Source organism: Amborella trichopoda, chromosome 6 (genome assembly GCF_054954075.1).
Source record: "Amborella trichopoda isolate Santa Cruz 75 chromosome 6, AtrichopodaSantaCruz75HAP2 v2.0, whole genome shotgun sequence".
Classification (NCBI taxonomy): domain Eukaryota; kingdom Viridiplantae; phylum Streptophyta; class Magnoliopsida; order Amborellales; family Amborellaceae; genus Amborella; species Amborella trichopoda.
In genome coordinates this window covers 53,115,695-53,132,610 of record NC_142341.1, presented here as the reverse complement: position 1 = coordinate 53,132,610, position 16,916 = coordinate 53,115,695, and the positions used below count along the sequence as shown (strand labels likewise).

The window sequence follows — 16,916 nt, the reverse complement described above, 5'->3', positions numbered from 1 at the left end:
TTGACATCCAAACTGGGCCTAAATGATCTCATTGTATACAATCCTTTTTTTTTCCTTTTTAACTTTTCGAATGTTTTTCTAGGGATTATAGTAAATCCCAAACCATAACTCCTTATTATTTTTGTTTAAATTTTATACTGTTTGTAATATTTTCCAAATTGTTGATTCAGACCTACCCAAATTGGTAATTGGTGATACGGGATCAGTGGCTGGACGATCCACCCCACCGATCCCTTTTTTTTCAAACATTGGTTTAAGACGAAGTTTAGGAGCTATAAATCGTAATATGAACAACCACCTATGGGGTGTATCAGGCCAAGTCCGAATTATGAGAGAAAATCAAACAGTGTACTTACCTATATTAGTTCGACTCGGGCTATTCCGAGTTGAACCGTCGATCTTTTTTACATTAATAACAAGCAAAGGCAAAAGTTAGCTATAAGAGAGGATGGTGCAAAGGGTTAACATATGCTTTAATAAAACTTTATAAAAAAGAAGTTACTCCAATAATAACAAATTAAAGAATGCCTATAAATTTTTCTATCCTCAAATTGAGGGCCATGAATGATGCCTTCAGCATGAATAGGCTAGGCGAAATCAACTCCTATATGAAACATGGACACGCGTGTCCCTAATTTTGTGTTATGTGTCGATACCCAAAGCACAATATTCATGTCATACACTACAAATCCTACCACTTCTTTTCAATTTGTTTTTTTGGAAATATCACTATAGAAAAAGTACTTAATGCATCTAAACTCCCACCTTCCCTTACTTTAAATGATGAATGAACATGTAGTATTTGAAAAGATGATTTTGAGATTGACATATCTGTATCATAAACTAATGCATGGATAACTAGTGCATGTATCCATGCAAGAAGTCATGGAAAATAAACCTTGATTTGATGCCAATGGTACAATTGATTGGCATAAACTACGGGAAAATTTTCAAAATACGCATATGAGATTAACTATTTTAACACTGTATCCATATTGTTTGATTTAATTTCAAAATATCTATAAAAAGGACGATAATCATGAGTTGAACAAGTGTCAAAAGTGTAAAATGGTAAATGATGCATCTCTCATGAGTATTTTAATAATTTTCCATATGGATATTGTAAGCCAAGTATTTGGGATGAACCTTATTTCATTAGTGTGCCCCTAACATTATATAGAGGTATTGGGATCTAGTAAAATACCCATATCACTTTAGAGTCACTGCATATGAGAGCAAACATTTGTGGTCTTTAAATGCAACATCAGACTATTGGATGCCGTTTCTTGAATTTTAAATGGGTAAATTACGTATCTTTAGATTCTCAATTTCATATTTGACAACTATAGGTAATTGTGACTTTTGTAAAACAAAAATAAACAACCTTATTGTATATTTGATAGTTATGGGTAATTGTGATATCTGTATACCAAAAATAAACAACCTTACTATATACTTTGTGCATGTTTTATATCAAAGTACATGACATAAATACCTACCGCCATTAAATAATGGTTTTTATCATTAGTATTGTCAAATGAAAAATGGTAAGAGAGAGATTTTTTTAAATGCTAGAAGTGAGAGAAACTTCATCCAAAGATTATTTTCATCATTAGTATTTTGTTTGAAAAGAAAATAGGGTACTATAGAGAGAGAGAGTCTATTGGGCATAGATTAGTTTGTATAAGATGCAAACTCCCACAAAATACTTGGAGATTCGCAATGAATTAAAAACCGTCGGTTCATCTAGAAATTGCCCCGTCCGATTCAAGAATCGGTCCCCCATTTTGGTTTTATTTATACATAGAAAAACGGCCGAGTCTAAAAAGAAATTGACGGTTCTACACAGTAAAACGTTGATCCTGATTGTCGATTCAACGATCTGGACCGGCTTTTAGCCTGTTCACTCTTTTTTCACATGTTTTTTCACTGGTTCACTATTTTTTTTCACACAATGTAATAACGATTCAAACCGCGGATTCATGGATCCACTTTAAATCACTGGATTTAAAATCTTTATTTGTTCCTTCTTTACCTCCTCACTCTTCCTCTTATACATAAGGACTAAAATTCCCCATAACATCCACTTGAAAAGGCACCATGCTGAATTTAAATATTACATATTATCATGGGCATATCTACAATTCATATATGTACCCACATATTGCATCCTAGATTCACAAACCCTACTTAGAAGTAGTTTTAGGACCCCAAATATCTCCTCTAGTGACCAATCTCAACAATAAAAATAAGAAAAATACAAAAGCTTGATACACTCTATATATGCACCTGGAGAATTTAATGTCTTGATTTTGAATGGAGACTCTAAGTACTTAAGAACTCAAAATCCATTTTTTTTTTCTTTGAAAATACTCACCTAAAGATTCTAAGTTGGGTTCCAAAATTTCCAATCAAGAAAATTGTCCTATTTAGGTGTTTTGCTGGAGGGGGTAGATGTTCAATGTGCTCCCATAAACGGTCACACACACATACATATCGTTTTTATCTACTATTCAATGTATTTTAAAAAATTAGAAATTTTTCATGAATTATATTTTATTTTTTCTCTATTGTTTTCAAAGTGATCCCAATAATAAATATGTGACAAGACCATTAACTTTGGTACAAACTGTCTAGTCAATCAGACAAGAAATTCATTGACCATGGGTATGCCATTTCTTTCTACGAAGTTTTGAGAAATTCTTTTCAGACTTTGAGTGCGGTCGATAGCACACTGCAAGCTTTCTAATTTCACATTTGACAGCAAATGATTTTTGGTACATTTTATTACGAAGATAATTATTGAATACTTTCCTTATAAAAATACCGTTGGGATGAAATATTGACATGATGGAGTAGAGTATTATTCCAAAAGGATGGGATCACTTGGCCAAGAAGCATAACATTCTGTTGTAACTTGGCATGGTACCAGATGCAAACCAGCAAAAGGAAACAGCAACTCACTCTTCCTTCTGCCTTTTTTTAACTTTTCCCTTTTCTTAATTTCATTTCTATTACTTTTATCTCTTTTCCTTTTCTACTTTAACATATTCTCCTCTTCCTTCCCATGCAAACATTCATTTGAGCTTTAAATTCAACCATATATATGTTCAATGGCAAGCTATGCAGGCTTAGGAATTTCTACTGATCTTTTTTTTTTAGGGTTTTGATAAGTGGTCACAAAAAAGGGGGGAGAGAGAGAGATGATTCAGTGTTGCCAAAACCTTGTCGATCGCCTGAAAACGGTCAGACATGACTCGGCTCGGTTTCAAGTGATCAAAGGAAAAGTTGTAATTCAAGGGAATTTGGGGAGATGTGGTCCTGGGAAGCTGGTTTCTCTTCAGCTTTGTAGTACCACTGTTGTTGATCAAAGTGAGTTCTCCATTCATTCTTAGGTTTAAAACCTTCTTATGTTTCTTCCTTCTCTCTCTATCTCAATTTAAGCTTCAGAGCTCTTTAAAGTGATTATGAAGAATTGTTTTTTTAAATAGGGAAAACATTTTTGTTAACTTGATTACATGAAAATCTCTTTTTTGAATTCAGAAACAACATTTTTTAAGATTGATTATGAAGATTTTTTTTATGTAATTTAGAGAACACCATTAATTTTAATTTTTTTTGTAATTTAATAAATACTATTTTTATAAAATTGATTATGAAGAAATGGGCCAATAAGCATGGTCTTCTTTGCTAGATTTTTTGAAGAAAACCCACAATCAAATTCAATTATTGGCAACATGGAAATAGATGATTCTATTACTTTTCGAACAATAATAATGGAGAATAGTTATATGTGAAATTTACATGTAAATCTTATTTTATTATATTTAGAAATGGTTTCATATATTTCATATTTTATATTCATGCCTCATTTTTTAGAACACAATGTGTATTTTAACTTTATCTTTTTCCTATATGTCGAAATAAGTTTGAAAATTTATATTTTCATAATTTTAAAAAACAATTCAAAATATTAAAAACAATTTAAATTACCAAACTGTCTCTGAGCAGTAGAGGACCATTGTCACTGCCTTATAACAAAAAAATAAATGGTGTAGTTTGTATAAGGTTGCAACCTTAAACAATCAAATTAAGACGCACTTGTCATAAATATAATTTTGGCGTAAAAAATTCTGAGGATGGCTTGAGAACCTATTTTCAACTCCAATTATAAAATCTTAAACTCCAAAAATGATTCAAATGATGTAGATTTATGAATACTAGAAAAACTTGAAAATGGGCAGTCCAGACAACGCGTTGCAAGATACATTATTTTTAGGACTCGAAATCTTTTATTCTTTTCGTATTCATACATCTTGATGTCAAGATTCTCAATTACATAGTTTTCTAACATCAAAACTACCTTTTATGAGGGTGCACCTTAATTCTACATTTTAATGTTGCAACCACATATAAACTTTTCCGAAAAAAAAAAAAAAAGAAAAAGAAAGAGAAATATACTTTTATCTTTTCTTCCCTTTGGTTCTCGTTATCCAGCCTTCATTCAACTCTATCTCTCTCTTCCATTTGAATCACTCTCTCTCTAGAAGTTTCTCTTGTTCCATTTGAATCTCTCTCTCTCTATCTGGTCTTCCATCCCTCTGTCTCTCATATTTCATTTGTTGTAGTTACAAGAAGAGGCAAGCTTTGTGAGGCAGCACATCTAAAAGTGGGTGGAATTTCACAACATGAAGGAATATACATTTCAACTTTCAAGATCTCATTTAGAGTTGAGAAAGAGTTTGGTTTCCCTGGTGCTCTCATTGTAAAAAGCATGCACAAGACTGAATTCTTCCTGAAATGTGTTAGACTGGAGCTTCATGGTGGCCTCACTGCTTATTTCGATTGCCATTCATGGGTTTATCCAATCTCCAAAACAAATGTCGACCGCGTCTTCTTCTCCAACAAGGTGTGCCTTCACCTTGTGCTTCCAAGTTTAGAGAGACGTAGGGCTGGCAACGAGTGGCCTGACCGGAACCCAAACCCAAAAAATGATGTGGTATCGGGACCCGAAGCCATTGGATCTAGACCCGGACTCAAAAATATAGTGTGGGACCAAATCCTGGATCAGACCCAAAAATTAAAATATTTATGTGTGGAAAAAGTTTATATAGAGCCGAGGCTCTAAACAATCAAATTAGAACCTGCATAAAAAATCTCATTTTATTGATCAGCTCGACATCAAGATGCATGGACATGAGAAAAAAATGGATTTCAAATTTTAAAAATAGTGCATCTTGTAACACATTTTTAGACCGTCAATTTTCAAGATTTTCAAGTTTTCATATATATGCTTGAGTCTGAGTCTGGGTCTGGACAGACCTGGACCCAACCCGACCGATTGCCACCCCTAGATTAGCTTGTTCTGACTTGGGGAACAAACTTCAAAAATTAGAACTCTGATCTCCCTAGACTAAACTAATCTGTCTTTCGCTTAGCTCAAGCCTAAAGGACATGTTATGGCCCATTGATCACTTATGAAAGATGCAAATGATATCATTAAGCTAAAGTCTTATGGTTTGTGATTAATAGTGATTGTGGACCATGCAGAGTTATGTTCCTACCCAAACACCAACTGGCCTTCGGCATTTGAGAGAAGAAGAGCTCAAAAAATTGAGAGGGAATGGCAGAGGAGAAAGAAAAGAATGGGATCGAATTTATGACTATGATAAATATAATGATCTAGGTGATCCTGATAAGGGTCCTGACCTTGCTAGACCAGTTTTAGGTGGCTCTGCACATCATCCGTACCCTCGTAGAGGAAGAACCGGTCGAGCTCCGAGTGCCCGAGGTATCTCTGTCTCTCTCTTCTTTTATTTGCTATGCATTCAGTATCACTCATTCATTCTTTGTGTGTGCTATATATGCAATATCTAAGCAGGCCTGAGAGTTTACCTTGTTTGGATTCGAACCTGAATTTCAGATCCTCTTTGGATTTGGGTATGGATCCAAGATTTGGATCCAAATAATTCGAATCAGATGATTTGGGTACAGGTGGATCATATCCAGATCCGACCTAGTTATTTATGCGTTATATATTATTTTGTATATATATATAGAGATATGTTATATAGTATTTTTTTTGCTGTATATTATTTTATGGAAGAAGTTTATATATGGTTGCAACCTTAAAAATGTAGAATTACAGATGAACCTCAAACTCTATCGAAAAAGCGGTTTTAATATTGAAAAACTCTCGAATTGATCATCTCGACATTGATAGGCTGCTATGGGTATTGGGAATTGTCTGAGTGTCACGTATAGGCATATATATTTATAGGGACGCCAACGATGTAGCTGACTCTTTTGTTAAGAGAGGCGTAGCATTGCAATCACTCGTTATCTGAAGTTCCTTTTGTTTAAGTTTATTGTAATGGGCAGGCTTTCTATGCTTCCCTTAGAGCATAGAAGTTCGATCCTTCCCCTTATCCAACCGTTCATTCTGGATGGAGGGCTAATATTGCCTCAATCACAATGTTACGTATCTACACTATTGTATTTTTAATTTTTTTTCTATAAACTATTTTGACACCAAATTTTGGATGTCCATTCCTCTATTAAACTCACACTAGCGAAAAATATAAAAAAATATATTTTCAATAAAATAAAATAACCAAAATACCCCTGAAAACTTCAAGGGGTATTTTGGTCATTATATTTTATCAAAAAATTATTTTTAATATTTTTTATAAGTGCGTCCCAATGAAAAGATGGAACGTACCAAATTTTATATTCATACAATTTGTATAAAAAAAACTAAAAATAAAATACTTAGAGATGTAGGATCTACGATCAAAAGCTGAGTGGCTCCCTTGATCAAAATTGGACGGCTGGATGGTAAAAGGAGGATAGAACTTCCATGCTGTAGGGGAAGTATAGAAACTTTTCCCTAGTGTAATTTCCGTTTGAGCAATAAAACTAGGGAATGTTGTCAAAAATAAAATAAAAAGATATTTATGTTATTTTATCCTGGATGCCTAAAGGAGGGATAAATTATCAAAATGACCCTGCTTGTTCTTGTATTGTATTCGTAGCCCCTTGTGGAAGGGCATTTTTCCCTCCAGGCCAAAATGATATCACCTCCTTGGGTACCCAAACAAGACCTGTAACTACTGGAACTGACTATTATAGTTACATGAATTACATTTACCCTTTGTTTCTTCTTAAGATCTCTGATATTTGAAACTTTTTAACATTTACCCTTTGTTTCTTCTTAAGATCTCTGATATTTGAAACTGTTTAACATGATTACTGTGTGTGTGTTTTCTTTTTCTTAACAGATCCATCATCAGAGAGCCGGCTGGAACTTCTCGACGTTATTAATATATATGTTCCGAGGGACGAGCGCTTCAGTCCTTTGAAAATGTCGGAATTTATCAAGAATTCTATAGAAGCCATTGTGCATTTTCTTATTCCTGTGGCAAAATCATTTTTCCAGAAAGACATACAAAATTTTACAACATTCCGGGAGATACGAGAATTATTCAACGACCGAAACCGGATTTTGGATAATGTTGTGGCCGAAAAATTGAAGAAACTTGTCCCCCAAGAGCTGATGGCACAGATAGTAAAGACCATTAGAGAAAATTCAACAAAATTCCCAGTACCCCAAATTATTCAAGGTGAATTTTTAAAATCTCTCAGGGTCTTTCTCTTATGGATGCGGTTTGTATAGAGCCTAGGCTCTAAACAATCAAATTAGAGCCTACCTTTAAGTAGTATCCGGAAATGTAGTTTTGACACTGAAAATATTTGTGATAGCCTTAAAATATACTTTGATCTTTATTTATAAAGTTCAAAGCTTCAAAAATGGGGTAGATCGACAGATAGACGAAATCTTGAAAATTGGTGGTAAAAAAATGCATTACAAAATACATTATGTCCAAAACTTGAAATTAATTTTTTCTCATGTCCATGCATCTTGATGTCGAGATGATCAATTTGAGGATTTTTAGGCATCAAAACAATTTCGTCTAGTGAAATTTTTTAGGTAGGCTCGAATGTGATTGTTTAGAGCCTCGGCTATGTATAAACTTTTCCCTTCTCTTATTTACAATAATTTGGAATGTATATTATTTTCCGATGAAATAAGGATGGTGATGAGAGATAGTGAAGACGGTAGACCACCATACATGCCGTACAATGAATTTTAAGAGAACCATCAAAGTAGCAATGACTAGGGCTGGCAACGAGTTGGGCCGACCCCAACCCTGGTTATATGGCCCGGCTTTTGATAGGGTTTGGCCAATCTGAGCTTGGGCTTTTTTTAATACAAGGTCAGATGGGCCTTGAACCGCCTAGGTTGGGATGGCCAGACATTTTATGGGTTAAAAATATTTGGCCAGGCTCAACCCTTGGGTCACTTGTAATGACTGGATCATTGCCCGCCCCAGTTGTAACTAACTAGTGTCTATAAAATTGATAACTCTGAGTTGGGGAGTCACCAAAGTTAGGGCGAGGAATGGGTTGGTTCGGATTTGGATTTGGATCCAAAAAAATATACATGGGATTCAAATTCGGATCATGACCCGATATCTAGATCTGGATCCAAAAAGAACACATGGGATCCATCTCCGGATATGGATCCAATCGAATCTAAAAAAAAATGTATTATTTTATATCTATAAAATAATATATAATAAAAATACTATATTATGTATGTATATAAAATAATATAATATTTTAATAACTGGTTTGGATCCGGATAGGATCCACCTGTACCCAATTCCAACAAATATTGGATCCAGATCCAACCCGTTAAATTCAAATATTGGATCCATAACCGGATCCAAATGAGATCCAAAATTCCGATTTCGGATCCAAACCGGGTAAATTTTCAACCCTAACCAAAGTCACCCTAAGTTTGATTACAACTCATTTGATTTGGGTTGGGACTGAGTGTCGATTGAGTCATTCTGGTTACTTCTTGTCAAAGTAATTCCATGCCCGAATACATGTGTTTGAAACATTGCCACCACCAATTGGAAAGAACTCTCCCTTCTCTCCATAGTAAGGAAGAGCATATCATGGAGCAATCGTGTCTCGGTATTCTTGAAAAGGTAAAAATTTTATGAGTTATTTGAAAATAATATCATTTAAACCGTGGTTATGCAAAATTAATTTTTGTATTATTGAATAGATAGAAATGGTAGGGTTTTTAATTTCACATTATAAGAAATGGAAGAAGAGAATCAAATACATGTAGAGAAACTCTTCATAAGCATTCACTACTCATTTTTTAAAGATAAACGTGTCAGGTTTGGTGATAGTCAAAATTACCACTCATACATTTTTTAAAAAGATTGCATGCATTATGGTTTTCAATAAAAGAAAAAGTTTTTTTTCAGAGAACAAGCAAAGGAACTAAGTGATCTTTATATAAAGGGTTAATAAAGGTATATTATTCGTGCTTTTTAGGTCATCTTTTTGGGTTCATAGGAAGGGATCTTCAAGAAAGAGATGGGTCTCCAAGAGAGAGATGGGTCTCCTAGAGAGAGAAAGAGACATAGCTTGTTAGAGAGAGGCAATTTTTCCTATAGAGTTCAAGATTACTAGTTTCCACTTCTAGAAAAAAAAAGTCTCTCTGAAAGAGATGGGTCACCTAAAGATTTAACTAAGAATTGACTAGCTCAAACTCAAGATCTTGGTGAGTCTAAGCCCGAGTCCTTGTTTTCAAATACTTCATTTTTCTACAGAAGCTGACGACTTTGGGTGGCAAAGCGACATCGAATTCGGTCGAGAAATGCTTGCAGGCATCAATCCCATGCTCATCCGACAGTTAGAGGTAATGCATGTTTTCTCTTTTTAAATTTGTATGCTTATAATGAAAACTAGTGTTGAAATACAGAGTCTCGGGTCTGAACCCGTTAAGGCCTTCATGCCAAGTCAGTCTTGGCAGACTCAATCAAGTTAGCAAGAGACTCGTCTGACCGACAAACTTGAATAACTCGGATGAGTCAAAGTCCACTTGTCAATCCGTCAACACTAATGAAAACATAAAAGGTGTGGTTTCTATCAGGTTGTAACTTTAAACAATCCAATTAAGGCGCACTTCTAAATTTTATCGTAACATATAATTTTGGTCAAACAAATTCTTGGGATTATCTCAAAATCTATTTTCATATCTAATTATAAAATTTTAAAATTCAAAAATGGTTAAAATCAAATAGATCTATAAATATATGAAAATCTTGAAAATGAATGGTCTAAATAATGTATTGTAATATGCACTATTTTTTGGACTAAAATTATTTTTTTTTCATATTCATACATTTCAATATCGAGATGATCAATTAAAGGTTTTTTCAACATTAAAATAACTTTTCCGATAGATTTTTGATATATATATATATATATATATATAATTCTACAATTCAAGATTGTAACTTTATATAAATTTTTTCCAAACATAAATTCCATTTTTCCAAACATAAATTCCATAATTGTTTTGTGTAGGATTTTCCACCGAGAGACAGATCGGGGAGAGAGACATGTGCCATCCAAGAGTCGCACCTAACGAGTATATTGGAAGGCTACACTGTTCAAGAGGTGGTTTTCCTCTCTCTCTCTTTGCATTTCAAAAGCTAAAATTTCATAGTGAAAATTGCAAGAACTTATTCTTTCTCTTTTTAATGATAAGAATTTCTTTCTCTCATATATCCGTACACATGCAAACACAAAATCTCACTCATACAAACGAAATGGAAATTTTTCTTTCACACATACCGTCACTCTCATCATCATCATAACCCTTTTTCAATTAATTAGGGTCGGTTACAACTTTTTTTCAATTAATTAGGGTCAGCTACACGAATCTTAAACCGCCATTATGCTCTATTAAAAGTCACTCATATATATATATATATACATTTTTTTTTTTTTTTTTTTTCTCATATACATATACACACAGAGACAACCTCAAACGGAAATCTCTCTCTTTCGGTCTTAAATACAGACAATCCCAACCCGAAAATCTCTCTCACACACAAAACTAGCTGAAAAAACTGTAACTCCAAAACCAACTACAAAATCTGTCTGTCTCTCACACACACATTTCCACACGTACAAAAACACACACAAAACTAGAGAAACTCTCACCCACTCTTTTGAATGTTAAAAAGACCATTTTATCCCGCCCACTCCAAATTGAAAGATATCGGCCTAGCCCTGCCAGGCCCGAACTGATTCGGGCTAGACCAGTGTTTTAAAAAACGCCGAGTCGAACCGGACTTGCCCGGTTCGACTCGGAAATCGTGAAAAGGGGACCGGATCGCCTAAAAAATCGGAAATCGTCCGGTTCGAGAGAGAACCGGACGATTCTGTACAGTGAATCGCCGATTCACTGTACGGAATCGGCGAGTCCCGTACGGATTTTTTTTTTTTTTTTTTTTTTTTTTTCTTTTTTTTTTTTTTTTTTTTTGTAATCCATGATAGATTTTTTTGTAATACTTGATCGATTTTTTTGTAATCCATGATCGAATTTTTTGGTTTTTTGTAACCCATAATAGAATTTTTTGTAATCCATGATCGAAATGTTTGTTTTCTTTTCTGGTAATCCATGATCGATTTTTTTTTGTTTTTTTTTTTTTTTGTAACCCATGATAGAATTTTTTGTAATCCATGATCGAATGTTTTGTAATACATGATCGAAATGTTTGTTTTTTTTTTGTAATCCATGATCGAAATGTTTGTTTTTTTTTTTGTAATCCATGATTGAATTTTTTGTTTTTTGCTTTTTTTGTAACCCATGATAGAGTTTTTTGTAATCCATGATTGAATTTTTTGTAATCCATGATCGAACTGTTTTTTTCTTTTTTTGTAATTCACGATTAAATTTTTTTTTTTTTTTTGTTTGTTTTTTTTTGTAATCCATGATCGAATTTTATGTAATCCATGATCGAATTTTATGTAATCCATGATTGAATTTTTTGAAAATTTGTGATTTTTTTTTTTTAATCCATGATCGAATTTTTTTTTGTAATCCATGATAGAATTTTTTGACAATTTGTGATTTTTTTTTTAATCCATGATTGATTTTTTTGAAAATTTGTTTTTTTTTTTTTTAATCCATATTATTCAAAGAGAAAATGAGAGAGATGATGATTCTGAGGCCACCCTATCCCAGCCATATTATTCACATATCGAGTCCCAACAGCAACAGTGTAGGGATGAGCACGAAATGCTGTAAATTAAATGCTGAATGGCGGTTCATGCAAGGAAAGAACATATCAATATTCGCATATTCATTCAAAAACATGAAAATTCTTAATGGAGTACCCTCATTTTTTATTGAATTCCTAAAAAACAATATTTATAATGAATTTTAATAATTTTTTCGAATTTTTTTTAGGCTTTATTATGACCGATTCACTCGATTCCCGATCCGGATCGGTTTTTTGGAAGCCTCATCCGAGTCACCGATCCGTTTTTTAAACCATTGGGCTAGACTATAAAAACGTATTATAACAACAGAAAAAATACAGAAAACCATGACTAAATGTATAAAAAAAAAATTCAGACTGGCTCAAGGCTGGCCACTCCCAAAACCGAAAACTATTTGGTCTTGACAGGCCCGGTCCAGGCCATCCTGGCAGACCTTATATCTCGGGCCCAAACAGAGTCGAAAAGCTGGCCCAACCCAATTACCCAAAGGTTGACCCAACCCCTTGCAACCTTACCCCCCTCTGTCTCTCTCACATACAAACCCTAATGCAAAATCTCTATCTTTTTCTATCTAAATTTACAAGATCATCATCGTTATAGCCTTATCTCAACTATTTCGACCACTCTAAATTTACAACCATATACATATCATACATGCAGGCAATCAAGGAGAGGAGACTATACATTCTGGACCACCACGATACTCTCATGCCATTTTTGAGACGCATAAACGCCCTCGGAGGGCTCTGCATTTACGCGTCTCGCACCCTTCTCTTTCTGAGAAATGATGCAGCTTTGAAGCCCGTGGCAATCGAGCTCAGTCTTCCATTAAATGATGAAGATCAAGGTTCCCGAGAGGACAATTTATCAGATGAAGGATGGTGGGACGACAAAAGAGTCTTCTTTCCTGCAACGAGTGGCACTGAGAGAGCCCTCTGGCAACTCGCCAAAGCCCATGTAGCCATTAATGACTCGGGCCACCATCAACTTATAAGTCACTGGTATCCCCCCTCTCTCTCTCTCTCTAGAACTCATTCATCCAAAGATAAAAATGACAGAGAAAACAGATACCTAAAGCTTCACTGGTACTTCCAAGACTCACTCTCTCTCTCTCCCTAAATGATTGAGAAAACCGATCTCTAAGGCCACATTACTACTTCCAATTCTCTCTCTAGAACTCATTCATTCAAAGATAATAGAGAAAAAAGATGCCTAAAGCCCATACCACTACTTCCAAATCTCTCTCTCTCTGTCTCCCTCTCCAACTAGAACTCGTTTATACAAAGATCTATAAAAAAGATACAAGTCTCTCTCACACACTGTTCAAAAATTGAACTGGCCCCAGAAACTGGTCAATGGCTGGTTCCGAGTAACTGATAAGCCAGCAGGTTCAACAGGTCGTAATTGGTTCAAAAAGTGTTAAAAAAAATAAAATCTAAAAGAACATGAAAAGTTTGATTAAACAAAGTTGAACGAGTTAATATATATATATATATTTAAATATTATATTTAATATATACATGTATTATTTATATATTATAACTAAAATTATATATTTATATGTATTTAAATATTATATATCAAAATTATTTAAATATTAGGGTTCGGGTCGGATCCACATGGACTCCGGACCTGACCCGATCCGACCCGCCGGGTCCAAGTTTTAAACCTATACCCGGACTTGGGTTGGGTCCGATCATCGGTTCCCAGGTCGGGTCCGGGTTCATTGCCACCCCTACTCAACTTTATATTTCACTAGAACTCATTCATCTAAAGACAGATAAAAACCGAACATCTACAACCCCAGTAGAGTATCCAACACTCCCTTTCGCACAACTAGGAGCTGGCAATGGGCCTGGCTGCCCCTCCCAGCCCCGCTGGCCGGCCAGCATGGTATCTAAAAAACTTCATCCTGGGCCACAAAATTTGGCCCGAGGCTTGGGCCAGGGCCAGGATACCACGGCTTAAGGGCTGGGTCAGGCCAGGCTGACCGAGGGCCACAACAAGGTTGGCCTGGTTTGGCCAGGCCTGACCCTTTTTTCTTTTAACTTTTTAAATGGCACTTGACCTGGCTCGTCCGAACAGGACCTAGGCCAGGGCCTCTTTGGCCCAGTACTGGCAGCCCCGGCCCAGGCCAGCCCTTTTCCATCCCTATGCAGAGCACAATCAAATGGAAGATATGGTCTCTACAATTTTATGAGGAACATGTCCAAATAGAGATATGGTTAATCTCCATCCATTACCTAGAATGGACAGTGAATGCCCAGGTGTTACATACGCACCATGATATAGTTTCCTTATTTCGCATTCTTAATCTCCACCATCATCACCAAGAACAGACAATGGATGTTACGCAGGGCCATAGGCATATCATAACATACAACTATGGTGCATGATGTTCTTCCCTCATCATAATAAACCCATTATGGTTAATCTCTGCCATCTATAATTAATATGGAGGGTGGATGTATACAACTCGTTTAGGGTGTGTTTTCCCTTATCAGAATTTGAATGATTGATTATTTGTTCAGGCTACATACTCATGCAGTGGTGGAGCCGTTCATCATAGCAACTCGACGGCAGCTGAGCTCCATGCACCCTGTGCACAAGCTGCTTCACCCTCACTTCAAGGACACCATGCACATAAATGCGCTTGCCCGTGGCATTCTCTTAAATGCCGGGGGGATCTTTGAGAAGACCATGTTCCCCGGCAAGTATGCATTGGAGCTCTCTTCTGCGATCTATAAAGACTGGCGGTTCGACGAACAGGCCCTCCCGAAAGATCTTCTCAAGAGGTCATGTCTTTCTCTCTCGGTTTCCTCTTAATTAATTCCTTCCATAAGTTCTAAAATTGATTTATGTATGGGTGCTTATATAAATAAAATTGTTTATCTTTTGTAAAAAAAGTTCTAATCATCTCTAGCGATCAGATGTAAAATTAAAAAAAAAAACTACTATTCACCATGCTTACGGTCCTGAAAATTTTTTATGCCCTTTGTGTGAAGTAATGACACACCCCATTTAGGATAATGATGTAGAAAAACATCTCTCCAAATAGAATGATATTAGGGGTATTTGTTTAGGTGCATGCAATGCACATTCCAATGAAAAATCTGAAATAGAAAACCCTAAAATGGTTCTTTGAATAGAGAGAAAATTGGATTAATAATAAGCATCTATAGATATCAATGCTGTGTGTGTGTGTCCTATTTTTGAATTCATGCCTGCCAACCAATCCTAACTCTATATATTGGACCTAACTTTTTATGAAAATCATGGTGCAAACCTTGTGAACAGTTGTAGCATATTAAATCCACTGAAATGTTTCAACTATTCATCCAAAGCAAATACACACAAACACACCACAGAACCATTGTCACAGTTTTTGGCCTTTAACAGTTTCACTGAATTAATAATTGCAGAAAAATGGCAGTACCAGACCTTGATGCACCAAGCGGAGTACGACTAGTATTCACAGATTACCCTTACGCCTTAGATGGTCTCGACATATGGTGCGCCATAAAGAAATGGGTCCATAAATACTGCTCAATCTTTTACCGAAACGATGTTTCTGTAAGAAACGACTCCGAAATTCAAGAATGGTGGTTTGAGATCAGGCAAGTGGGTCATGGGGACAAGAGAAATGAGAATTGGTGGTTCAAAATGGACAACCTCTCCGAGCTCGAAGAGGCCCTGACCATAATAATATGGATCGCTTCCGCGCTCCACGCCTCAGTCAACTTTGGCCAATACGGGTACGCCGGATACATGCCAAATAGGCCATCATTAGGCCGGAGGTTCATACCTGATGAGGGCACTCCTGAATTCGCCGAATTTTTGAGGAATCCAGATGCATTTTTCCTAAAGACGGTGCCAAACCGGTTCCAAACCACACTAGGCATTGCATTGATAGAAATCCTTTCCAAGCATGCATCAGATGAGGTTTATTTGGGACAAAGGGAATCCGAGGAGTGGACTGATAACGAGCAAGTGATCGGAGCATTTCAGGAATTTCAAAGAGAGCTACAACAGATTGAGAAGAAGATTATCGAGAGGAATCAAGATCTGAAATTGAAGAACAGGAGTGGTCCACGAGTGATCCCTTACACTCTCTTGTATCCTGATACTTCTAATGTGAGTAAAAAAGGGGGCCTCACAGGTAAAGGAGTACCCAACAGTGTGTCTATCTAGTTCTTTGTTAATCCATAAAGCTGTGTATTATATTCTTGTCTCTTTTTTTTTTTTTTTTCAAGAGTTGTTACTTCACTAAAGCTCAATTGGGGGGCTGCTAAGTAATGTGAAGGTCCATATTTAAGACAATGTAATATAATTCGATGCGGTGTGATCGCTGATATTGAATGTATTTTTATAAATATTTCAACTGCAAACTTGCCAAACAAAACAAAGGAAATATAATCCCAAAGTGATTCGGATTTCGGGCATTAATGGCTGATATTGATTGTAGTTTCCCCGCCAAACAAAACCAGTACTTACGGACTTGGCAGAGTTACCATAGGCTCACGCCTGAGGAGATTTCCAGTGCTGAACTCGTCCTCGTTGGAAACTCTTAAAAAGATCATAAAAATTTGTTTAAAAATTACTAATCCATAATTTAGGGATACATCTTTGCATGATTTTTTTTTAGTTCTTGTGATGATTGGAAAACGTACTTATAACATGCTCAGATTTTTTTGTTTTTTCCTTTTTAAAATATCCTAAAATGTTTCAATGTATAATTGGTGTTGTGAAGGTGC

The 16,916-nt window shown here is 35.6% G+C and overlaps 1 protein-coding gene across 5 annotated transcripts; it reads left to right on the top strand.

Annotated features, from left to right (window-relative positions):
• Window positions 1-3,114: 3,114 nt before the first annotated feature.
• On the top strand, window positions 3,115-16,585 carry LOC18448550 (putative linoleate 9S-lipoxygenase 5). Of its 5 annotated transcripts, XM_088869399.1 has the most exons (9): window positions 3,115-3,372; window positions 4,629-4,909; window positions 5,551-5,791; window positions 7,281-7,622; window positions 9,696-9,784; window positions 10,456-10,548; window positions 12,823-13,163; window positions 14,694-14,957; window positions 15,585-16,585. In XM_088869399.1, the coding sequence occupies exons 1-9, from the start codon at window positions 3,204-3,206 to the stop codon at window positions 16,351-16,353; spliced, it is 2,589 nt and encodes an 862-aa protein (XP_088725525.1). In that variant the 5' UTR covers window positions 3,115-3,203; the 3' UTR covers window positions 16,354-16,585. The 5 variants fall into 5 exon arrangements, with proteins under 5 accessions (XP_088725525.1, XP_020531847.1, XP_088725527.1 ...); XM_020676188.2 differs by lacking the exon at window positions 10,456-10,548; XM_088869400.1 differs by lacking the exons at window positions 3,115-3,372; window positions 4,629-4,909; window positions 5,551-5,791; window positions 7,281-7,622 and adding an exon at window positions 8,989-9,059.
• Window positions 16,586-16,916: the final 331 nt, after the last annotated feature.